This window comes from Caretta caretta, chromosome 9 (genome assembly GCF_965140235.1).
Source record: "Caretta caretta isolate rCarCar2 chromosome 9, rCarCar1.hap1, whole genome shotgun sequence".
In the NCBI taxonomy this organism is placed as follows: Eukaryota; Metazoa; Chordata; order Testudines; family Cheloniidae; genus Caretta; species Caretta caretta.
Window position 1 is genome coordinate 34,752,629 of NC_134214.1, and position 26,623 is coordinate 34,779,251.

The window sequence follows — 26,623 nt, forward strand, 5'->3', positions numbered from 1 at the left end:
TTTTCAAATATGCATTTTTTCCCTCCAACCTATCATGTACCGTTATGGATGAGCTAGACAGAGAGCCGAAAGTCATTTTACAAGACTGCAACAAGACACACTTGCATAATATACAGCACAGTATTCATGACCATATATAGAGAAAAATATGTTAATTAAGTTAGCTTCACTGACCCCTGAACTGCTTCTAAGGAAGGGAGGTTGAAGTTATAGTATACTGGACTGACCAAAATACTTCCTCATACCACAGGGAACACCATTTATATAAAATCTAGTTTACAGTTAACTTAAGTTGGTCACAATGGCCCAAATTTGGGGGGGAGAGGGGGCTGGGGTGAAGAGATAAAGCAAATCTCAAGTTGTTGAAAAAACATGATTTTACTTCTAAAAGCAGTAACCCTGACAGGTTAAGAAAAAAGTCCTGTCCATGCCTCTCTTTAATAAAAAGATGGCAGTTGTAACAGAGGGCTTCATAGGAGGCAATGGTGTGTTTTTAAAATTCCAACAAGGATGCAAGGGAGGAGGATGACCCAACCCACCAACAATAAAAGCTGTTTTATCCGGCATGTTGGGGGAACAGGGTGTGCCAGTAAGTGAAAAATGCCAGTTAATGACAGGAGGGAGTTTGGGTGTCAGAGGGGACTCGGGGCAGCGGGTTGGGGAGCAGGTGCGAGTGCCGGATCCGTGGACCGCTCACCTCGGGCGGCTCCCCGCAACCGACGACCTGTCCTGGCTGCTCCTAGGCAGACGTGCAGCAGGCGGCTCTGCACGCTGCCCCCTGCCCTGCCCTGAGCGCTGGCTCCACAGCTCTCATTGGCTGGGAACGTGGCCAACGGAAGCTGCAGGGGCAGTGCCTGCGGGCAGAGGCAGTGCACAGAGCCACACCTCCACCTAGGAGCAGCCGGGACAGGTCACCATTTGCAGGGAGCCACCTGAGGTGAGCAGCCCCCGGATCCAGCACCCTGAGCCCCCTCCTGCACCTCAAGCCCCTTCCTGCAACCAAACTCCCTCCCAGAGCCCACACCCCACACCCCAACCCCTTGCTGGCCCCGCATCAACCGGACTGTAAACCCGAATTTCAATGAAGATCAGAAATGCTGTTTATAGAGCTTTCTGATTGATGAAGTGCCGGATAAAACAGCTTTTATTCTATGTTGTGGATACACAAGATGTTTAGCCAAAAGCCTGTTACAAAACAAAAAAAAGAGTTTTAGTTTTATTAAATAGCACCAAAAATACCAGTCTGTCTATTAGTCATTATTACAGAGGGCAGAGGCTATCATTTTTAGTTTGAAGCATTCAAAGTCAAGCCAATGCAGAACTCAGTTTCTGGATTTTACTGTCAGTCCCCTATTCACATTCCATAAAAGCAACAGAGCATGAAAGGTATTAAGGACAGGACAGTTTTATTGTAATAAGAGTAACCCACTAATGCCACAATTTTCAATATTTTGTAAAATCTTGTTCAATTCACAAAATGTCCATTCTCCTTTTAAATACTGTAACATAATCCCATACCACTGAACTCTTAGCCATTACTCACTCACTTGGCTAGGTGTGCCTTTATTTAAGTGCAGTGCTGGTGCAGATTCTCCCAAGAGAGATTTAAGCGGTTTCACCTCAGGTGTGCTGCTTGTACTACTTGCAGAGGACCCTGATATAGATGCATGGACTGATGCCACCACCTTAGCTTGTTCTGGAGGAACATACCTAAGTTGAATAAGAGTAAAATTATTTAATATTTAACACAAGTTTTGTTCCAACATCCATTATAATGGTAGCGCAGGGATCAAAAGCTATTGCTCTGAGGTCTCAGATTTGCTATTTTAAGATCTGGACCAATGTCAAATAGTACTACTGGTCTGATGGTCCAGTCACCATTTTAGTGTTCCATATCTCAAACACTGGGATTACAAAAGCTTGAGACTCCAGTTTTCCAATGTTTTATAACAGTCATTTTCAACCTGGGGTCCGCACAGACTGTGTCTAAGGGGTCTGCTAAAGGTGACTATGAAAATAAAGTTTCAGATCCCAGAAAAGGCATACTTTTGATCAATCAAAAGTAGGTGAATGCCCCCCATCTACAGGTCAAAACCCAGAAGTGCTGCTGTTACCACAGAAGCCCACAGTTTAGCGCCCTTTCTCACGCTTTGTCAAATACTGTGCCGAGCATGTGCAACATTTATAGTTGAGTTCTGCTCAGTCAGTTTTCAGTCTAAGACTTCCAAGACTTCTATGGTAGGGCCCTGCGGACCACAGGTTGAATTTCCAAATGGTCTGCACCTCCATTTGAAATTTTTTAGGGGTCCGCAAATGAAAAAAAGTTGGAAAAAAATATTTTATGGCATGTTTAGCATATTAAAAATCACATCTACTTCATCTCAAAAGTGATATTAATGGTCCCTAAATCTCAACCAACTGCCAGGATTGAACCATTGTTGTACACTCTATTAAAGTCTGACATCCAACTTTTAAGTGATATGAGCTAGAATGGAAGAAGGTGAAGCAAGATGCTGGCAACACTTCTTTAAAAGTCAAATTGAGTTACCATCAGTTATTAACCATTCACCTTACAGAGCATCAATATTTTTACAAAACCCAAGTAAATATTTCTACCATTACTGTAGTTCCATCCCAGTAAGGGACTGTTTAAGTCCTATACTGTTACTGATGTCACCATAAGCAGTTACAGTTTCCTGGCTCGAGATGAATTATGATTGCCCCATTAAGCTGAACACACTTTTAAAGACAATTTTTTTTTAAAGAACTCGTAAAGAAAATAGTCTGATAACTTCACTTAAATGAGCTGTAATAGCTCTTACACCCTATTCAGCAAACAACTGTCTATGTAATAAGTCCAGTATATTCTGACAAGGTTTGCCACATATATAAGAGGAAAAATAAAAACAAACAGCCCTCCAGACAAGCAAACATAGTAGAGCTGTTAGAGTATGGGCAGAACACAAGAGCTTCTATTCTGCCCTATCTAAAAGCCACTCTAAGGGAATCAGCAGAAGCTGGGCTTGTGAACAGGCAGCAACTTCCCCACCTGCAGAGTACAACAGTCTTATGGATCCTCAGCGCTGCTAAAGCAGTTTGGATCCAAGTGCAGCCCTTTAGGAAAAATAACTGACACCCTGTACCCCATGTTCACCACTTTTATATCGTTACATATTTTGTACAAAGTATGCCTTGTGAGATATCATTTGTAAACTCATAATCTGATGATTATTATCCTGTAGAAATGTGTGTAACACAGCATGTGAAATTGTGAGATTTTGCTGTAGGATCGTTACTGGAATATGTCGCAATTCTGGATAACACCCATAAGCCCATTACTCAGAGACAGATACACTAGCACACCAGAAAAGTGCTAAAGAGCCATTACCTGCTGGGGGGGGTTGTAAACAGGAAATTTACAACTCATCTGAAAAGACAGTTTGAAGCTCATGCACACCATGGAACTGGCTGTCCACATGACCCAGGCAAGGATTTTTCCAGCACCCAAGGGTTGCACGGGGGGAATTAGCAATTAGCTTGCAATTTTATCTTTTTATTTCTTTTGTAACCAGTTCTGATATCTATGCCATACTAATTATAAAAACTTAAAATCTATTTTTCTGCAGTTAATAAAAACTTATTTTGTTATTTTATCTAAGCCAGTGTGTTTGACTGAAGTGTTTGGGGAATCCTTTTGATCTCTACTCAGATCGAAAGGACTGGTGCATATATTTATTACCCACAGTTGGAATGACAGACTGATTATGAGCTTGTCCTGTCCAGTGGGGCTACTGAACAGTACAAGATATACATTTCTGGTGGAAAAGGCTGGGCCTGAGGGATATGCGGGTGTTGCCTTATATGTGCTTCGTGGATGGCTAGGCATAGATTCATGCACTCAGCTGGGAGTGACTTTGCATGCTGGTGGTGTGAGTAAGCAGAGCCTGGAAGGGTTTGCTGTTCACTAACAAAATAGTGTAAAAGGCATCCTAGGCTGGAGAGCTAAGGGGACACAGCAGTCCCTGGGGAATGTCACACTAACATATGTCGTGCATCTACTAACAAATGGCCATGTCTTCTTCATAAGATTTTAAATGAATATCTAGGTTTGGCAATGTTCAGACTATGCAGATGTAATATTTAGTGCTTTACAATGCCCAGGTCTATACTACAGACCTATATCAGTACAACTTTGTTGCTGGGCAAAGTAGGTACACCGACCCCACCGACGGTGTAGACAGTGCTATGTCATCGGGAGAGCTTCTCCCATTGACATAGCTTCCGCCTCTCGTGGAGGTGGATTAACTATAACTATGCCAACAGGAGACGCTTTCCTGTCGGCATAGTAGCATCATCACTGAAGTGCTGCAGCTGTGCTGCTGTAGTGCCGTACGTGAAGTCAAGTCAAAGTCTTCCATAAGCCTTCTTTAAAAATTGAGACGTCGTCAAGGTCTCTTTTCAGCCACAAAGTAACACTCGTTATTAGTCACAATGAAAGACGGACGTCAGCCAGCAATTTACAGTAAACCCAAAAGGGATTTCTGGTTACAGGGAAGGAAAAAAAAAAATTAGCTTTTATCAAAACTGAGTGTTAGCTTACCATCTTTTCTTTTCGTATTTTTCCTGTAGAAACTCCTTTACTTTTTGTGGATCCCTGAAGTCTGGAATTGCTGATGATCTATCATCAAATAATCCTAGCCAAATCTGTTTACACACCTGATTTTGAGGGAATAAGGTGGGAGGGGGAGGGAGAGGGAAAAGAGAGAAATCAATATTAAATAACTTTCAAGTTCAAATTTATATTTTCACTCTAAATTTACAACCATAGATAAAACGCATTATTAGTTTCTGAATATCCATTCTTACCATTTATTTGCAAAGGACTCGTCTTGCACTAATTAATATTTCAGCCAAGTGTGAGTGCACAGTGCACTGTTTAGGATTTCTGTTTGCCATGCTGAGACAGATGGCCTTGCGACATCTAATCTCTTATTTAACAGGCACATGCATACAATAAGTACTTGAGTCTGAAAGTACTCCCAATGGTGTAACACACACAACTGCCATTTTTGTCTTTAGAAATACTCCTCCCCAATGTCTACATATTCAAACCACAGACAAGATTCTGTCCTGCTTCTCTGTTCAGCTTATAATGACCTGTAAAGTTTGGAAGACGCCAGCGTACGAATTATATTAGCATGCATTAGTTTTTAAGAGTCCTTCTGAGCTTCTAAAATTTACCAATACACAGTGCTTTGTACTTAGCTGTACACAACAAATTCCCTGTCTAATATATGAGGAGCTTACAGAACAGCAAGTTTTCCTGGAAAATTAACATACTGTGTTTAAAAACACTTGACAGCCCCCGGACCTCCCACCCCTAACTGCCCCCCGCTGCCCCATCCAACCCCCTCCCTCCTTCCTGACTGCCCGCCCCCGGGACCACCCCTTCCCCCTGACCACCTCCAGACCTGTCGCCCCTTACTGCCCCCCACCACCCCATTCAACCCCTCCTCTCCTTCCTGACTGCCCATCCCCCAGGACACGTGCCCCATCCACCCAAACCCCTGCTCCCTGTCCCCTGACCACCCCCTGCCACCCCTCCACTCCTTCCTGACTGCCCCCCCCGGGACTCCTGCCCCCATTCCTGCCCTCTGACCACCCCGACCCCTATCCACACCCATGACCACCCACTGAACTCCCCTGTCCTCTATCCCACCCCTCCTGCTCCCTGCCCCCTTACTGCACTGCCTGGAGCACCAGTGCCTGGCAGCACGGCTGCACCACAACAGGCAGCCGCGCCACGCAGCGCAGAGCACCAGGTCAGGCCGGGATCTGCAGCTCTGTTGCCCAGAGTATTGCGCCACGTTGTGGCATGGCTGCGGGGGAGGGGGGACTGCCTCCCAGGCCAGGAGCTCAGGGGCCGGACAGGACGATCCCGTGGGCCAGATGTGGCCCACGGGGTGTAGTTTGCCCACCTCTGGTCTACATTGACACCGCAGCACCCTACCTACACCAAAATAACTGCACCTCAGCAAATGGTGTATGGCTTATTATATCAGTGTAGTCATATTCTGTTAGTTAGTATAGCACTTACATCGACAGGAGCAAAGCTGTACACTGTGTACACTGACAAAGCTGCCTTATGGTGACCTGTGTAGTGTAGACCAGGGCAGAGTTTCTCAAGTATTTTTTAAACCTTCAAGAATTAAACTTGCCATAGATTTCTTGGAGGTAGACCAATTTATTTTTATTTTTCAAATACACCTAAACACAAAAGCAGTAACTTGACTGAAGTTTCCTTGATTTACTACCTCTTTCCATTTTTAAATTAAAAGCATGCTACAAGGGCTAGTTTTGACAGAGTCCCTGCCTTACTTCCAGGCATCACTCATAGGTTTTACCTCTCCACTACTTCCAGCAACACACAAAACATGAGCATTATGCACAAGTGAAAAAAACACACAGCTCCACAGTTATGCACCTAATCAATTTGTTTCCTTTTTGTAAGACAAATACGGGGATTGTTTGGGTTAAGCACTGCAGCTTTATTTCACTATTTCCAAACTTCAGGGATGCAAATTAAGTTTATCATCAAGGTTACATTCACAAAAAAGAAAGAAAACAACAGAGATGGCATGCACGTGATGACATTTTTATCAACTATGAATGAAAGCAAGCCCTTTGAAGAGTCGCCTTGCATAAGCTTTAACATAAAAAACTTAAAGGGCATAGACCATGTCTGCATTAAGTATCATCCTACGCTCTCAGATGTTTCTTATTCTAAAGTTATGCATGAGTCAAACTTAACTGAATTACATGGCAACATGCAATCTGAGTGTATCTGATATGCTGTAGAGTGGTGGTGATGACATTTAGTATTTGTATCATGGTAACACCCAGATGCTCCATTGAAGAACATGCTGTTGGGGCTGTTCACTAACATGGACCCAGTCCTGAGAATTTCAGAATCTAAAAAAAGTTTACAATCGAAGGTTTGAAGCAATCCACAGTACAATCATGAAACTTTTCCTGTAGTCTTTTTAGAATACCAATGATATAGACACATCTGGTGCATTTTCAAAAACTGAAAAGTTATGTAATATAAGAGCAGGCAAAGCACATAAGGGATTACATGGGGGGGAATAGTGCCACAAAGAAAATAGAAAAACTTTTAAAATGGCAGAGACTAGGAAATAATGAAAACACTGATTTGAAATTTTAACATACAATCTACTCAAACTATACCCTAGCTGGACCGTATAAACTTTAGAATTGCTTTAGAACATTTTGGTGACTAAACCTTTTATCTGCTGTCTCTCTGGTAAGTGGGCCATGAGATAATGTGCCCAAAAACATACTTAAAAGTATCTGAAACCTATTAGGAGAAATTCTTAACTTAAGTGAACAATCAGATACAACTGTGTATGCTGGGGGTTCTCAAACCTTCTTTGCTGGGACTCTCTTTGGAAGTATTTCAGGCTGTGATGTCCCCTTATCCCACTCGCCACTGCCCATGCTATGCCACCCTTACTTCTGTGCTGCTGCTGGTGGTACAGCCTTCAGCGCTGGGCGCACAGCCCACAGCCACCACTCTCCAGCCACCCGGCTCTGATGGCGGCTCGAAATAAGTGTAGCAATACTGTGACCACCCTATAATAGGTTTGCAACCCCCTTTTGGGTCAAGATCCCCGGTTTGACAAATGCTGGTGTATGTTCTTAAAGGGAACATGGGTCAGCAGAGATCACTTGCGTTGGGAATCAACCATACAAATTCCAGGCCTCAAATGGTACTTAAGTCTCATCAGGACCAGCCTTAACTGACTTGCAAACCTGAAAGACTACGCTGCAGTTCAAGCTTTGACCTCACTGATAATTCCCAATAATTCACCAGGATAAATGAAAAAGTTTCCTTTAATTAGCCATTGTCCCTTCAGCTGTGATATTAAGTGTATCAAAAGGATAGAATCTCTAGAATTTTCTATTTTGAATATTAAGTCTGGTCCATAGTTGTGTTGTTATACGATTGTTCCCTACTGTACATATACCAAAGCTTTGTGCTGGATTTAGCATCCCATTACGGAGATTATTCCATAATTTAAATAGAAGTGGTAGTCTGACTCAATTACAGCTCACAGTTCTAATTTCATCATATTTCTCAAACTCCCATGGAAGAGACAATTCTTCATTCCTTGACCTTCCTTCTAACACATAGAAATAACCCATCTCATCATTTAGTCAAATTACACAAATGTATCTTTTAATCTACGCTCATAAAACCTATCCAACACCCTAATTATTGCTGTAGCTCTTTAGAATCCTTCTAGGGGGGAAGAAGAGAGAGAAAAATGAAGTTTCCTTCTGAATGCATGGATGGTACAAAAATTTTCAAGTTTCATTTTATTTCATTTTATTATAAAGTTTAATTTAGTTAAATTAACAGTAGTTTAAGAAAAGAAAAAGCGCTAGTGATCTTATCAAAAAGTTCAGAAACATGCAAGCAAATTAACTTAAATAAGCTTTCTAATTAACCAAAGCCAGTACAATTGAAGACAATCCACAGAGGATGTTACACCCTTGTAAGGAAGCATTAAGTTTCAAAAAAAGAGACGGAGAGAAAAATCTTTGACTTCACTTAGAAGCAACACTAAAGAGGACTGTCCTCTAGCTAAGTCAGTGGAATGGAGTTTAGGATATCTGGTTTCAATTCTTGCTCTGCCAGAGTTCCTATCAGACCTTTATCTGTTCCTCAGTTGCCAGTCTGTAAAAGGGGGATAACTACTACTTCCTTTCTCTCACTCCATCTTGCTTATTTAGATTGCAAGTTCCTCAGGGCAAAGACCATCCCATGTTTTGGAAAACACTCCTGCAGCAGGGCACATCAGAGGAACGGACTTAACTACCCTCTGTAGTTTCAGCTTCTATTTTGAAAGGAGTTTGTCTCCCGCTGCTTTGGCTTTAGAGAAAGCCTTGAAAATGCTACCAGAGTGGAACTGATGCAGTAGCATCTGCCCAATTTTGCAGAGCCCAAAATAATAGTTTTTAGGTATCAAGTGACCCATTAGTTTCATCTGAATTAGGTAGCACAGACACCAAGGATGGTACTTTAAATGCAAATGCTTAACCTTTTTCACTCCTCAAAGCATGCACAAAAAGAGAGCACATCTGTTATAAACGTCTATTCCAGCATTTTCCAAAATGGGGGACACAAAGCAGTGGGGGAAATATACAAAGTAAGGCTAGGCCGACACACAAACTTTCACTGGCAAATTATGTCCACCAGGAGTACGAAGTGATGTGACCCCAACATAACTGTGCTGGGCAAGAGCCCCTGTAAAAATGCTGTTATTTTCCTTATGTACATAAGTCAAACAATTTGCAAAGCAAAAACTAGAGATGACAACACAACAAGACTGTTTCAAAACAGAATACTCTCTGCAGGAAAGATTTGGAAATATAGTTTCCTTGCATAAGCAAATAACTGTTTAATAACTAATATTGACATCAGAAGTGCTGAATTACTAATCTCTGAAGAGTAAAAAGAATTGTATGCTTCTAGTAATAACGATATTTGAAAGTACACTTTGTATAAAATCAGGTTGAGTCAAGGGTTAAACCTGTAACTTGCTTTCTATTGTACAGGTTTCAGAGTAACAGCCGTGTTAGTCTGTATTCGCAAAAAGAAAAGGAGTACTTGTGGCACCTTAGAGACTAACCAATTTATTTGAGCATGAGCTTTCGTGAGCTACAGCTCACTTCATCGGATGCATCCGATGAAGTGAGCTGTAGCTCACGAAAGCACATGCTCAAATAAATTGGTTAGTCTCTAAGGTGCCACAAGTACTCCTTTTCTTTTTTGTATTGTACAGTGCTTTGAATACTCCTTCCCTCAAAATCCTTTCCACCTAAAGTGTAGTTTGTCAAACATGGAGAGGGGAAAGGAGAGGTGAGAAGACCTCGGGTTAACTGGACAAGTGACTTGAGATTTGCAATTTAGAGATTGTCTGCACTCAGTTTTTTCCAAAAATTTAAAATCAAAAGAATAAACTAAACTCTCTGATCAGGGCAAACCCTTAGTGTGGACAGTTCTACTGGCATCAGGGTGTTTAATCAGCATAACTTGTTTTGATTGTTAGTCAAACCAATGCAAAAACCAAAAGCTACCCACACACATTTTTTGCACCAATGTAAGCATATTGGTTTAAAACTGGTAATTATTGGTCCCAAAAACTCTGCAGACAAATTCTGAATGTAAACCAGTCCCTGGGGCAGAGAGGGTTTGATTATTTAAAGATTTGACATCAAATATCAAAGATAGCTCAATGTAGCAGTCCAGGTTTTATTCATCAGTCCTGGACAAAAAAGCACATAGGACTGTTTGATATATTTTGATGCAAAACTGGGGTTTAAACTGAAAATTTTTGAAATGTCAAATGCCCTTTGAGGGTTCCAGTACAGTAACCCCTCATTTAACGTTGTAATTGCATTTCTCAGGAACATGACTAAGCGAAACGATGTTAAGCGAATCCAATTTCCCCACAAGAATTAATGTAAATGGGGGGGGTCGGGGAGGTATTAGGTTCCAGGGAAAACAAATTTTGCCAGACAAGAGGCATTATATACATTTTAAACCATTTAATACAGGTATTAAACAGGCTGGCAGCCCACCTATCAGCTCCCATATCCCCGTTCCTCCGCAAGCTGATTGCCACGGGCAGGAGGGGGGGGGGGGCGAGATGCTGCGCGCCGCGTCCTCACTCCTCCCCCCAGCCTCCTGAATGCCTGATTGCCGCAGGCAGGAGGTGGAAGGGGAAGACGCTAATCTGCGGGGTCCACTGGTGGGCGGGAGGCATTGGGGGGGGGGGTTTGAGGGGCTGCCAGCCGTGGACAAAGCAGGCAGCCAAACGATGTTATAGGGGAGCATTGCACTAACTTTAAACGAGCATGTTCTGTAATGGAGCAGGGACGTAAGATCGAAACAACGTTAAGCAAGAGGACATTAAGTGGGGAGTTACTGTATTTAGAATCTTCAGGAACGGTTGAAGGGTTGTGGTGAAGAGACCTAAACTTTCATTTAAAAAAAAAAGATAAGCTTCTCTTTTTGAGAGGCTTTCAAAATGCAAACCAATGCGGCGGGTTTATGTCATGACAATTTCTTTAAACAAAGAACAAAAACGAAAGAAGAGTTCCTCAACCAGACACAGTTACTTGCCTGTCAAACCTCTCAGATCCTCAGCTGTTAGTCATACATATTAGGACAGGGGTTCTCAAACTGGGGGTCGTGAGATTATTACATGGGGGTTGCAAGTACATACACGAAACAGAGCAACTGCTATAAAATATTATTTAAATCTTGCGTTTTAGAAAATTACCTGCTTTTCTGTCGCAATGTAGTGTATTTACCTCAAAAAGTATTGTAAACATAAATGCAGCGATCATTGTTCCTAAACATAATATATATATATTTGTATTATCACCACTTTAAGGAAATTGGACTCTGGGGATTATAGTATTGTGTGTGCAGATTTGTCATCTTGATACTAAAAAGACAGGATCGAGACAACATCAGAGGGCTTGATTGTTCAGCTGCTGAAGAGTTGCATCAAAACGCAGACCAATCAGAACACTGAGATCGGCAAAAAGAAGTGATTTATAATTTAACATACACACACAGGCAGGGGCAGACCGAGGGGGGGGGGGGCTTGTGGGTGCTATAACCAGCCTAAAATTTGACTTAGGCCCCCCCACACAGTTCAAATGTTATGCAGAAGCAAGGGTGGCACGGTATGGCATTGCCACCCTTATTTCTGCAGTTTGCGGTGCTGCTGGCGGGGGCACTGTCTTCAGACCTGGGCGTCAAGCCAGCAGCCACCGCTCTTTAGCCACCCAGCTCTGAAGGCAGCACCGCTGCAAGCAGCAGCGTAGAAGTAAGAGTAGCAATGGGGCACTAAGTCCGCTGTGGAAAAAAGTGATTTTAACAAATTTTATTCAGTCCCTCCCCCCAATATTAAACAGTATTTTAAAAAAAAACAAAACTTTTCTGCTTAGAACAATTTAATAAAAGTGTTTTAGTCTTAATTTAAAAGCAGGGAGAAAAAGGTAAATTCATTTTCAACAACAGAGTTATAAATTTAGCATTTAAAATAGTGTTCATATAAAATGTGTATTTTTAATTTATAAGGGGGGGGGAGGGAAATCTCACTCAGAAGCTTGCTGTCTGAAAGGGATCACCAACACAAAAAGTTTGAGAGCCACTATGCTACAGGAAGGTGGCAATAGTCTCTTTGCCACCTCCCCTTCAAAGAGTAGTCAGCAGAAACCACCAACATACATTAGATGGTTAATAAGTAATTGATATTGGTATTTTCCAGAGCAATTCTTCCTCTCTTCCCCCTCCCCCAAAAAACTAAGCACCAAAATAGTTCAACTGGAAAAAAAAAAGTTTGATTTGGAAATGCTGCCATGGTGCCCATGGGAGTTGTTGTTAGGATGCCTTATGTGCCCCACCCTCTTCTACAGGCAGGGCCCTGGTCAGACTACATTTCCTAAGATGCACCAAAGGTCTCCTCTGTTGAAGATAAGAAACAGAATATCATGGTAGACTTAATTCAGCCAGGGAATCTGACCTACAAAGAATGAGGCACTGTGGCAGCATAAACTCCAAGGTTCCCCCCCCCCCCAGAAAGCAGACACTTTCCACAAAAAAACACAACTCATTTAGTCAAGAACCCAGTTTTCCATCAAAAGTAATTTCAACATAAAAATTTTGACCTGCCCCAATAACTATAGTATCCCAATGATTTGAATTAATAGCTACTTATTTACAACCTAAACCCACAAAAGTTTTATTCCTTTGTTTTAATTTTAGTTAAACGTGGAAGTTGCAAGCTCTTCCACCTATACCAGGTATACCTATACGTTTTAACCTCAGCAACTGCAAGAGAACAGAATGACATCCAAGGAAATTCAGAGACTACATTCACAGAAGGCATAACTTCTACCACTTATGCCAGTGACTGAGTAACTCATGACTTTCATAAGGCCTCTAGCAAAACTGGCAGAGATTCCATCTTAATAACGGCTGTTTCAAACATTGTAGTCAGCGCTTGAAAAGCGGTCTTCATACGTTTCGCAGAGACACTTAAAACCAAGTAAAACTTGAAATTAATGCTACAGGCCCAGAACATGCTATAGTAACACAGAGGTCAAATTCATAATATATGAGCAAAAGGCATCCAATAAATTAGAGAAAAAGCATTTTCCCCCACAACATGTGCGTAACTTATGGACTGTATGGTAAAGAGTAAGATGTGAAAAATATTAGTTCATGTGTAATGTGACTAACGCATGACACGCTCCCAAAATTCATTTGACCCTTAGTAACTTTGGCCCAAACCAGTGATCACCTAGTCCAGTGTTCTACGGTAGCTAGTGATGAGAACTTTCAGAGGAAGACGCAGAACCCTTTCCCTCTCCATAGACTAGACCAGAGGTGAGCAAACTACGGCCCGTGGGCCACATTTGGCTCACAGGACCCTCCTGCCTGGTCCAGGGGAAAAGTGCCTGCTTGGGAGGCTAGTCCCCGGCCCCTCCCCTGCTGTTCCCCCTCCCCCGCAGCCTCAGCATGCCGTGCCACCAGCACAACGCTCTGGGCGGCCGGGCAGCACAGTTGCAGAGCTGTGGCCTGACCCAGTGCTCTGGGCGGCACAGCTATAGCGCCACCAGCCACCGGTGCTCCAGGCAGCATGGTAAGGAGGTAAGGGGGGTTGGAAAGAGGGCAGGTGAGTTCGGAGTGTGGATGGGGTCGGGGCAGGAAGAGGGCAGGGAAGAGGGGGATTGGATGGGTTGGCAAGGGGCAGTTAGTGGTGGACGGGACAGGAGTCCCGGGGGGGGCGTCAGGGGACAGGGAGGTTGGATGGGGCAGGAGTCCTGAGGGAGCCATCAGGGAGCGAGAAGCCGGGGGGGGGGGGGGGGCTGTCGGATAGGAGGCAGGGGAGACAGGCCTGAGGGTGGTCAGGGAAAAGGGGTGGTTGGATAGGGTAGGGGTTCCAGGGGGAGGCAGTCAGGGAGGAGGTTGGATGGGACAGAGGGTCCGGGAGCAGTCAGGGGAAAGAGAGCGGGGGGGGGGGGGGGGGAGGGTCGGATAGGGGGCAGGGAAGGGGCCGGGCCATGCCTGGCTGTTTGGGGAAGAGACAACCTCCCGTAACCAGCCCTCCATACAATTTTGGAAACCTGATGTGGCCCTCAGGCCAGAAAGGTTGCCCGCCCCGGACTAGACTATTGTACAACAACCAGTCAACTGGGAAATATTCTTCCAGACTGTAGGTACTAGATGCCCAATTCCTTTCCAACACCATGGAGCACCATTGTTTGCTGCTGTAATTATGAAAAATCAGGAGTCAAAATGAATGACCATTGAGCTCTAGAAGAATATCTGTAGTCATAGTCGTTTGATAAAATTTGATATCGGAGGAAGTCTATTCTAGTAATTCTATTACTAGAGAAGTCTATTCTATAAACTACATGAAAGAATGCTTGATAGGTCTCTCAATAGCACTCTGTAGGGTTTGTTTGTCTTTTTAGTATGAAATGGAGAAAAGCAAGTGTGTACTTTGGTAGTCTTTGGACTTTCTGCATGATGCCACCAAATGTTTTAAAGTATTAACAAATTTAATATGTAAACATGTGGCAGATGGAGAATGAAAGCCATCAGACGCATAAATGAGGATGCTACACACAAACTTCTTTATGTGGATGGTTATATGCTTGCTCTAGTTCACGAGTAAGTGGGGTGGGATTTTTTGCGAGGGGGATGGGATGGGGACAGACACAAAAACAAAACAATACAAAAATCACCGTACTCCAACGTGGTAATAGAGAGCACACAAAGTGATCTTAACACTTAGGGACTAAAGAATGAGCACACTGACAGATTCCTTTCATGCCGTATTTCCCAGCAATTAACAGAACAGAAAAGGGGGCTTGGAATGAGTGAAGAAAAGGGGATATATAAAGAGGCCTAATAAAAATTCAGATACATTGTGCTTCTTAATGTGTTTGTTTCAGTTAGTGATAATGAATCTGGGTTATACAGCAACAAGTTTACTACTCAATATAATGCCCCAGGAAAGCTGAAAGTGTTTAAATTGTAATAATATACTCAGTTCTCCCAGTGAGTATTTAATCTAGTCCTTTATGGTGCATAAATAATTATTACTTAGGCTATGTCTACACTGGCAGAGCTTCTTTGCCGAAAGTTTGGTTGCTGATAAAAAAGCACAAAGAAAATCGCTCGTGTGTGTTCACATTGTCTTCCACGGGCAGAATAGTATGTTCACACTTGCGGCACTTGCATCAGCACTGAGAGCAGCATAATGCGGGTAGTTATCCCACAGTGCAGCTCTCCCCACTTCTGCCGCTAGGTCTTGTTGGAAGGTAGAGGGGGATCGCGGGGCATGATGGGTCCGGGCTCAATATCCCATGATGGAATGCTTGGACGGAAAGCAGGACAAGTGCTTCTATCTTCAGTTCATGGCATTTTTCAACATCCCTTGTTTTCTGCTTGCCCCACCACATCTACCTGCAGGAATGGATCCTGCACTAATTTCCACTGCTCTGCTAGTTATCACTAGCACATAGCACAATAGTAGTGGAGTTATTCTTGAAGTTATGAAGGCAACAGCAGTCACAGTTGCCGGACACTGTGTCCGACATGGAAAGCAGCAACACAGGATTGCTTTTGGCATTCACAGAGGAGGTGAACACAATGGAACATGGCTTTGGGCTCAGGAAACTAGCACAGAATGGTTGGATCATACCATTATGCAGATCTGGGATGATGAGCAGCAGCTGCAGAACTTCTGGATGTTGAAAGCTTCCTGGAACCGTGTGCAGAGCTTGCCCCAGCCCTGTGGTGCAAGGACACCCAAATGAGAGCTGCCCTGTTGGCAGAGAAGCGTGTGGCAATTGCAGTGTGGAAGCTGGCAACTCCAGACTGCTACCGGTCAGTCGCGAACCAATTTGGAGTAGGGAAATCGACTGCCAGTGCTGTGTTAACACAAGTGTGCAAGGCCATTAAATCGCACCTACTGTGAAAGACCATGACTCTTGGCAACATGAGTGAAATTGTGGGTGGCTTCGCAGCAATGGGATTCCCTAACTGTAGAGGGGTGACAGATAGCAGGCATATTCCAATTCTGGCATCAGACCACCTTGCAATGGAGTACATCAATCAGAAGGGGTACTTCTCCATGTTTCTGCAAGCGTTTGTGGATCACTCTGGGCATTTCACGGACATCAATGCAGGGTGGATTAGAAAGGTGCATGATGCCTGTATCTTTAGGAACACTGGCCTGTACAGAAAGCTGCAAGCAGGGACTCTCTTTTCAGACCAGAAGATCACTGTGAGGGGAAGTTGAAATGCCCATACTGATGCTGGGAGACCCTGCATACCCCTTAATGCCATGTCTCATGAAGCCGTTCATGGGAAACCTAGACAGTAGTAAGGAGCGGTTCAACAGGCTGATTAGGTGCAGAATGACCATTGAATGTGTTTGGCTGATTAAAGGCGTGCTGGCGATTCCTACATGGAAGGTTAGACCTTAATGAGGAAAATACTCCCATGGTAACAGCGCAGAGGTGGGCAAACTATGGCTCACGGGACCATCCTGCCCAGCCCCCGAGCTCTCCGCCAGGGAGGCTAGCCCCCAGCCCCTCCCCAGCTATTCCCCTTCCCCTACAGCCAAGCCTCCGCGTGGGCAGCACTCTGGGCAGCAGGGCTGTGCACTCCTGCAGGGCAACGCGGCAGAGTGTCTGTCTCCAGTTGGGTGGCACGGCTGCCAGTCACGCTGCTCTGAGCGGCAGGGTAAGGGGGCCAGTCCTGGGGGGCAGTCAGGGGACAGGGAGCGGTTGGATAGGGCAGAGGTTAGGGCTGGATGGGTCAGGGGTTCTGAAGGGGGCAGTAAGTCAGTGGGTGGGAAGTGGGAGGGGTCAGATGGGGGCGGGGACCAGGCTGTTTGGGAAGGCACAGCCTTCCCTACCCAGCCCTCCATACAATTTCGCACCCCAATGTGGCCCTTGGGCCAAAACGTTTGCCCACCCCGTTATAGCGGCATGTTGCACACTGCATAATATTTGTGAAAGGAAGGGTAAAAAGTTTACTCAGCGGTGGACTGCCGAGGCAAAACACTTGGCTGTTGATTTTGAGCAGCCAGATACCCAGGCTATTAAAGGAGTGCCATGTGGGGCAATGAGAATCAGAGATGCCTTAAGGCAACACTTTGAAGATGAAAACCAGTAATGTTTGTTGCTATGCGTGGGACTGTAATGGCTAATTAAATTTGGTATACTACGAAGCAGTTGTGATTGTTAAGGCCTAGGATTTAATATAAAGGAATTGATAAAAAGTGCCTGTTGATTTGCAGGTGTCATCTGCTATTGTAACTTGCATGGAAATAAATAAAAAGTGCTTACAATTCAAAGAACTTTGCTTTTATTGCCAAATAAACCACACCACCACACGCACACACAGATTTTCGGTAGGGGAGAAGGTACTGGGGGCAGGAATGACTAAGCTAGCGTAAGTCCAGCTTTTGTTTGAAAAGCTGTCTGTGGGGGTGGAGTGTAGAGGAAAGCACGAAGTGCCAGAAAGCGGAAAGGAATGTGCAGGGGGAGTTTGTGTAGCACACGAGAAAGAGTTCTGAATGTGCTAAAGGGGAGAGCGCACACGCATCTGCTCAGTCTGGACTGTTACAAGAGACTGGAGCATGTCAGTTTGATGCTCCAAAACTTTTATCACCCTCTCCGTAGCATCCCTATTGTACGCATCATTTTACTTTCTTTCCTGCTTGTCACTTTCCCTCCATTTCTTGCATTCAGTCTTTTCTGCCTCTGAAGCAGCACCTCCCAGAATATATCTTCCTTGCTTCGTCTTGGGCATTTTATCTGGCGCAGATGCTCTGCTGCTGTTGGGAGGACTTCTCAAGGTCATGTCTGGAGAGGCATAATTAACAACAAACAGAAGTACTATTGTCAACTACACACAGAGCATTGAAATACTACATTAAAATACACAGCTGGTAACATACTTAGTTTCTCTGTGACCCTAGGCAAGCACATGTGCAGGAGAACACCCCAAGTATGGTGAGTGAACCCAAGGGCAGGGGCATTCTTCATCATTGAAAAGCAATGTGAAAGGGTTGTGGGGCACTTATAGGGGGCAACACTCTAAATTTTCCCACCACTTTCCACAGGTGGGGTCACTAGGGAAGATCTCACTCCTGAGGGGAAGCAAGGGTGCATCTGCTACATACTTGTAGCTTCTGCCCCAATCCCTATGCTGCTTGCCTGTGTGCAGCCTTTAGCCCTGCCCAAGTAATTGCAGAGTGGCACAGGAAAGCATCTCTCAATGGGGGAAGGAACAAAGCAGCTCTGCCAAGTAACCTCTGGCAGAGGATTGCTGAGTACCTCCAGGACAGTTTCCTAGAGATCTCTCTGGAATATTCTTGTGAAATCTTGGAGTGCATCAACTCCCTGTTTCGTTGTACTGCCTCGCTGTGCGGGGAAGTGCCCAGCACACAGAAACACAGCCAGCCTTGTATATTTCTCTGCCCTCTCCTCTCCTTGTTCTGGCTCGCCAGAGAGCAACTGCTGAGACTGGCTAGACACCTCTAGAATAGAGAGCAGCTCCGACTGGATGCACCACCAGGCAACTCTGCCATGGGCTTCACATCTTCTTCAGCCTCCACCTCATCATTAATGGACTTCCTCCTCTGGGTTAGGTACACTTTCTACTAGCTTCAGACATGCTGAAGTATCCACAGTGCTCTTGGCGGTGGAGATGGGGTTGCCCTCTAGGATAGCATCCAACGCCTTATAAAAATGGCAAGTCTGGGGAACAGTACTGGAAAGAAAGTTTGCCTCCCTTGCCTCGTGGGATGCGTTCCTCAGCTTCTTCACCTTTGCTCTGTACTGCAGTGTGTCCCACTCAGATCCCTTTTCGCACAAGCTGGCAAAAGGTATCGAAATTCCTATGGCTAGAGCAAAGCTGGGACTAGACAGCCTCCTCTCCCCAAACACTTATCAGATCCAGTAGCTCCAGTGGTCCAAGCGTGAGATAGTTTGCTGCGCGGAGACGCCATAGCCACGTGGGAGGATGCGATGTGAGCTCTCCATGCTGAGCAAACAGAAAGGGGAATTTCAAAATTCCCGAGGCTTTAAAGGGGGAGTGGTGGAAGGTGGTTTATGTGGGGGCAGGGCTGCGGAGTTGAAAATGCTCAAAGTGGTCAGGATGGGCATTGTGGGACACCTTCTGGAGGCCAATAACAGCGCTAAAATTAAGCATGGTGTCTACACTGACACTACAGCGATAAAGCCTTGGCACAAAAAGCCTTGACTCTCATCGAGGTTTTGTTTTGTTTTTTAACAGCGCTGCAACTGACTAGTTTCATCACAAAAAGTGGCTTTGCAATGTGTACACCTCTGCTATTTCATCACCAAAAGCTGCCTTTTGGCAAAAAAGCTTGGCAGTGTAGACCAGCCCTTGGAATTAGGGGCTCATATACATTAATTACCACATAATAAAGTGAACTAGTCTAAAATGAAGATTAAGGAGCCAATCATGTTAAATATGGCATTACATTTCTTGCCAGATACAAGCAGTGAGAGAAGAACAAAAAAATAACCAATCGTTGCAGCTGTGATTGGTGTGTGCTATAGGCAGTCAAAATGTCTACCACCAATTACAATTGGAATGACAAACATAGTTAGGCAACAATCCAAATTAATTTTCAATGGACTGTGCGTACATGCTACAAACAAACATTCATGCTTGTTTTATTAGCTTTTAAACAATTCAATACTTGTTAGTCAAGACCAGCCTTCTCTTTTTTCGTCTCAATATGCATTATATTATTTTCTGTCCAACACTACCTTTCCATCCCACGTACAAGCAAAGCTAACAACTTGAGTGAGTTAAATTTTTACAGCATGCCACTGAAAATGCACCCAACTGTTTCACGTCTAAGTCACAAGTTAGGATGGATTACTCATGGATTTGGCCTTCTAAAGAGCTAGACAAGGCCACCTTAAATCACTAGACATTGTTACAGGTCAGGCATTTCCTTTAAAAAAATTTTTAAATGAATTTTTGATTGACAAAATTGAAAAGAATCATTGTTCAGCTACAAAGGTCAAAATTTAAGATAAAGTGCCAAAAGACAGATTACTGGAAATCAGGGCAAGTATTTTTTTTAAACAGGTAGAACTGGGAAAGTTTTTTGGAATGGAGTGTTTAAAATTAGATATCTTAGACAGCCAACTTCTAATCAATTTTGTTAAAGAGCCCTGCAAAGCAACAGCACTGATATAAGAAACTGTCCAACAGTTTTCCTACGAAATGATATTATTTCTTATTTCTGCTTTCAAGATGTACATAAAATGTGCTACTTTGTGCAGCAAATTAGGCCAATAAAGTAAGCGTTTCATTGGGATACTCCAATTTTCTCCAGAAATCAGATACATTCTGGACTATTTTATATCTCAAGAGGACAACAGAAAAAAAATGCTTATTTTAACAAATCAAGTATATTTTAATTGTTCCATTCTTTTTTTTTTTTTTTTGACTAAAACATTAAAGCACTATCCGAGAGATGCTCTGTAATCAACATTTATACTTCATCTAAGTTTACTTAACTTATACTAAAGATATCTACTCTTGTTGATACTACACCGCTAAGGACAAGCTACTGTGTCTCTAAGGCAACCTGAAACCAATTTACCCAGTGAGGCCCTCTGGTTTCTGGAGCAGCTTTGTTTAAGTCAAAGCAGCATTTTGAAAAGGGAACAATACAGTCAGCACAGTGATCCCCATGTTACTTGTTTTGATATTAAACTCAAGCCACCTATGTTGTACCATTTAATTTTCAACATACTGAAGATCTTTGGACTGATAATACAAATGCAACACAGAAGCAATTAAAAGAGACAGTGGGGTTTGATGGTTTTGGCACCTTAAAACGGAGTTTAGTATTATGGGTGAAGCATTAGCTGTATATTTCTGCTATAAGAAAAGGAGTACTTGTGGCACCTTAGAGACTAAAATTTATTTGAGCATAAGCTTTCGTGAGCTACAGCTCACTTCATCAGATGCATTCAGTGGTATTTTCCACTGAATGCATCCGATGAACTTAGCTGTAGCTCATGAAAGCTTATGCTCAAATAAATTTGTTAGTCTCTAAGGTGCCACAAGTACTCCTTTTTCTTTTTGCGAATACAAACTAACACAGCTGCTACTCTGATTTCTGCTACAGTTATCTTCATGTAGTAAAAGAGCAGTTATTTGCACCTCTTAGCCACTGTTGCAAACTTTTGAAGACACTGAAAGTGTGAACAGAATATAGACCAATGAAAAGCTTTCTTGGCAATCGTAATATTTTAAATTAAACTTTGATTCTAGAACATAATGCTATGAACAAGAGGGTGGTATCTGTAGCAAATTCCATGATCAGAGTTTTACACTGTGATCAGAACATTCAGAGCCCCAGCTACACCCCCAAACCAACACAAAGCTACAATATTTTATAACGTATTCAAGCCGACTTGAAGATTTGTGAAACTGCAACACTATTCTGATTTAAATGTTTGATTTTAAACGGTTACGAGCCAAACAATTTCATAATTAGACTAATAACTTCAGATTTTGTTCAAGTCGGTCTAGAACTGATTGCTAGTCAAACTCTTCAGAAAGTGCTATGTATCACCACAAAAAAAGCAGCTTTTTAAAAAAGATTTTCCCACTTTCATTCTTAAAGCTGAACCAGATTGTCATCAAAGAACATGCTTATACTTTGTTATAAAGGATGATCATTTGTAGGGCTGTCAGTCAGCTAACTCATGCGATTAACAAAAAATTAATCACGATTAATAAGTTTTAATCGCACTGTTAAACAATAATAGAATACCAACTGAAATGTGTTGTAAATATGTTTGGATGTTTTTCTACATCAAATATATTGATTTCAATTACAGCTCAGAATACAAAGTGTATAATGCTCACTTTATATTTATTACAAATATTTGCACTGTAAAAGTGATAAACAGAAGAAATAGTATTTTTCAATTCACTTAATAGAAGTATCACAGAATCATAGAATATCAGGGTTGGACCTCAAGAGGCCATCTAGTCCAACCCCCTGCTCAAAGTAGGGCCAATCCCCAAGTTTTGCCTCAGATCCCTAAATGGTCCCCTCAAGGATTGAACTCACAACCCTGGGTTGAGCAGGCCAATGCTCAAAACCACTGAGCTAACCTTCCCGCCCCCCCATTCCCCTACCATACTGTAGTGCAATCTCTTTATGGTGAAAGTGCAACTTATAAATGTAATTTAAAAAAAAAAAAAAAACACAACTGCACTCAAAACAAAGTAAAACTTCAGCGCCTATAAGCTTCATGCTTACCTACATGCTTCCATGCTGATGATCTCGTTTAAAAAAAAGTGTTAATTAAATTTGTGATTGAACTCCTTGAGGGAGAATTGTGTGTCCCCCTGCTCCCTTTTACCGCATTCTGCCATATATTTCATAGCAATTATAGCAGTCTTGGATGATGACCCAGCACATGTTGTTCATTTTAAGGACACTTTCACTGCAGATTTAACAAAATGCAAAGAAGGTACCAATGTGAGATTTCTAAAGATAGCTACAGCACTCATCCCAAGGTTTAAGAATCTGAGGTACCTTCCAAAATCTCAGAGGAATAAAGATGTGGAATATGCTGTCAGAAGTCTTAAAAGGGCAACATTACAATGCAGAAACTACAGAACCTGAACCACCAAAAAAGAAAATCAACCTTCTGTTGGTGGCACCTGACTCAGATGATGAAACTGGACATGTGTCAGTCCGCACTGTTTTGGATCGTTATCAAGCAGAACCTGTCATCAGCATGGAAGCATGTCTTCTCAAATGGTGTCCGAAGCATGAAGGGGCACACAAATGTTTAGCATATCTGGCACATAAATACCTTGCAACACCAGCTACAAAAGTGTCAGGCGAATGCCTGTTCTCAATTTCAGGTGTCATTGTAAATAAGAAGCAGGGAGCATTATCTCCTGTAAACGTAAACAAACTTGTTTGTCTCAGCTAGTGGCTGAACAAGGAGGAGGACTGAGTGGACCTGTAGGCTCTGAAGTTTTACGCTGTTTTGGTTTTGAGTGCAGTTATGTAATAAAAAACCCCTACATTTGTAAATTGCACTTTCACAATAAAGAGATTACAGTACTTGTATGAGGTGAACTGAAAAATCCTATTTCTTTTGTTTATCCGTTTGACAGTGCAAATGTTTGTAATAAATATAAAGTGAGCACCGTACACTTCGCATTCTGTGCTGTAATTGAAATCAATATATTTGAAAAATGCAGAAAAACATCCAAAAATATAACAAACTTCAATTGATATTCTATTACTAACAGTGAGATTAATCAATTTTTTTTTTAATTTTTTGATAGCCCTAATCATTTTTAGTGACTTGCCTTGTCAACATTCTCTTAAAGCATAAGTAAGTAGTCTCTAATCCAGTGGTCTCCAACCTTTTTATGCACAAGATCACTTTTTGAATTTAAGTGCAACACAGGATCTACCCTGCCCCTTCCCCAAAGCCCCGCCCTGCTCACTCCAACACCCTCTCTCCACCCTCACTCACTTTCACTGGGCTGGGGCAGGGAGTTCGGGTTCAGGGGGGGGTGTGGGCTCTGTGTTTGGGCCAAGGGGTTCAGAATGCAGAAGGGGGCTGGTTCCAGGATGAGTCTGGGGCAGGAGAATGGGGTGCGGAAGGGGGCTCCAGGCTGAGGTTGGGGCAGGGAGGTGGGGTGCGGGCTTCCGCCGGGTGGCACTTACCTCGGGTGGCTCCTGGTCGGCAGCGCAGCAAGGCTAAGGCAGGCTCCCTGCCAGGCCCCTGACCCACACCACTCCTCGAAGGGGCCAATGCACCCCTGTGGCCCCAGGAGAGGGGGGGTGGGGGAACTGGCTCTGTGTGCTGCCCCTCTGCAGGCACTGCCTCTGGAGCTCCCACTGGCCACAGTTCACCGTTCTCGGTCAATGGGAGCTGCGGGGGGAGTGACTGCAGGAAGGAGCAGCGCAAAGACCCCTGCCCCTCTGCAGGGGCCTACTGGCTGCTTTCGGGAGCAGCATGGGGCCAGGGCAGGCAGGAAGCCTGCCTTAGCAGCAGCCCCACTACATCACCAGCCGGAGATCACGATCAACCTGGGAGAGTCTTCAGGATCAGCCAGACGATTGCGTTCGACCAGTTGGTGACCACTGCTCTAATCCATAATGCTGTAATACTTCCACTGTGGGCTCCAATAAGTTCTCTGCCCCCTTTCCTTCTGCTACCCTTCCTCCCCTCCAGGGCTTTAAGAACTGATTTTACTGACCTGTTTTTACTGACTTTTTGCCATGTGCACGATAGATATAAGAGCATGCAACAGATTTATTCTGTTTAATATTCTTTGTCTTCAGACACTGGTGATGCCTTCAGTCTCCATGGATGGAGCTTACAGGGCAGGAAAATAAGAGTGCATACTGCATCTCTCAGGAACACACAGCAGAAGGTAATAGGAGTTGCAGCATAACGGACTGACATACTTCAAGCACCTGACTAGACTTTCTCCAAGCCAAGGGAGGGGAAATGGACACCTAAAAAGAAGGGTAAAGGTTCCAGCTGTATGACCCCAGGTCTCTCCTGGTTAGTGAATAGTGCATTAATTGATCAAAATCACAATGTTTTCCCATGGTAACTGAAAGAAATTCTCTTTTTTAAAATGTCCATTCAGAAGATGGAATTCTTCAGTCTACTTTTGGGCTGCAGCACTTGTATGTTCTCTAGAGAAATTCTTAAATTCAAATATTTGAACAAATTAAGTCATTCACCAAACATTAGGTATTCTACAATAAATAAGCACTTACTTCATTCCCATGTTTCTGCAGAAATTCTATTTCCTGTTGCGTGAATGTGGTCATGGAGATAGATTTAACCCTGTGGGGTGGATTTAAACCTCGCCTAAAGAAGTAGAAGAAACGTTTGTCAGTATTCTAAAAAATTAAAACGTAATACCACTTCTATATTTCCAATAAGCTAAAAAACAATTTAAATTAAAATATGGTTTAAAGAGCTGGGCTTGGGAAGATATGCAGTGAAACTACAGCCAACCAACCTAGTGAACCCTGAATGGTACTGTATATTAAATATACTACACACAAACTACATTAAAGGAATGTTGAGCCTGCAAAGTCAATCCCCATATTTGCTTGTGCAACCTTAATTTTGCCTCTTTGTTAATTATGATAGGTTTTTGTTACATAACTTTTTTTCGTACAGTCCAAGTGTCCCTCCCTCAGCGACTCATCCAATCTTCTTTCCCCCCCCACACCTCAGCCTCTTCTCCCAGTCCTTGCCCAGCCAGTCCCAGTTCTCCCTGCTCCTTTCCCAATCTTGCTTTTTGTCAGATCTTTGACCTCTCCCCAACCCTACCACTAATCCTCAGTCCCAGTCATTTTGCCTAGTCAATTTCAGCTTCCATCTCTACCTGCCAGTCTCCCTGCCCACCTTGTCTTTGCTCCGATTTAGTCCACCCTCCATCCCCATGTCTGCCTTATTCCCGCTGCATTCAAATCCAGGCAGCTTCTTCCTTCACACTTCCTGTGCACCAGTGGGGGAAATATGAGACCACAAGAGAGGCACCTTACTTTCAGTTCCAGTGCCCAGACCAAGATCCAGCACAGCTCCAATGGAAAGTTTCATTGAGCTCCAAAGTAGAAGATGCTCAGTGCCAACAGAATCTGAGAATTTAGCTGCTAAAATGAACCTATACGGAGCATGCGTAAATCACAATTTTTCAAAGGCTTATAATTTGGCCAAATTTTCATGAAAACAGCCAACAATGCATTCCGAACAAAGGCTACACCCCTGCTCCCACCCCCATCCCACCAAATGTAAAGTCCTTGCACCAAAGCATGGGTGCACTAGAGCTGCTGAAAGATATCACCACCAGAAATTTTAACATAAAATTACACTTTCCCCTCCAAAATGGCTGAAATTTCAAAAAAAGATCAGCCTTAGACAGTCTCCTGACATAGAAAATTCCAGCCCAAACAGTTAAATGCTGCCATAGTTACAAAAAATTGAAAACAGGATCTTATAATGGGAAGCGTCCGGCAACCTTAGTAACAGACATGCTACAAACCCTGCCGGTAATATTAGAGAGATCATGTTTAAAAACAGTTATGGTTTTGCAAATAGGGAACAATCATTTTAACTGGAGCCTTCTAACGTAATGTATACACTGGATATGCAAGTGGGTTAAAATGCCTTTTGCTTTAGCTACACTGCACTCTTGCATCCGATGCAATAATTTATACTAATACAGAGACCAATCTAAAAAAAATGATGTTGGACAACAGTAGTTCAGTGTGAAGCTCTGGATGAGGTTTTGGTTTGTAGCAACAAGGTTTTGTCAACATTAATCTAGTGTTTTTGCTGTTAGAGTTCCAGCTGCAAAGGACACCTGCCCACTGAGGAAGTGATTCAGAAGTAAGGAGCATAATATAAGCTTCTAAGTACTCCTTGAGAAGCT

At 43.3% G+C, this 26,623-nt stretch overlaps 1 protein-coding gene across 15 annotated transcripts in view; it reads right to left on the minus strand.

Annotated features, from left to right (window-relative positions):
* The window catches only part of AGFG1 (ArfGAP with FG repeats 1), a 69,707-nt gene that overhangs the window by 25,538 nt on the left and 17,546 nt on the right, over positions 1 to 26,623 (minus strand). For all 15 annotated transcript variants that reach the window (XM_048865143.2, XM_048865142.2, XM_048865147.2 and 12 more), the window contains exons 2-4: positions 24,957 to 25,050; positions 4,601 to 4,716; positions 1,548 to 1,710 (exon numbers count right to left, since the gene is read on the minus strand). In XM_048865143.2, coding sequence (XP_048721100.1) covers positions 1,548 to 1,710; positions 4,601 to 4,716; positions 24,957 to 25,050 — 373 coding nt within the window. The remainder of the gene's footprint in view (positions 1 to 1,547; positions 1,711 to 4,600; positions 4,717 to 24,956; positions 25,051 to 26,623) is intronic.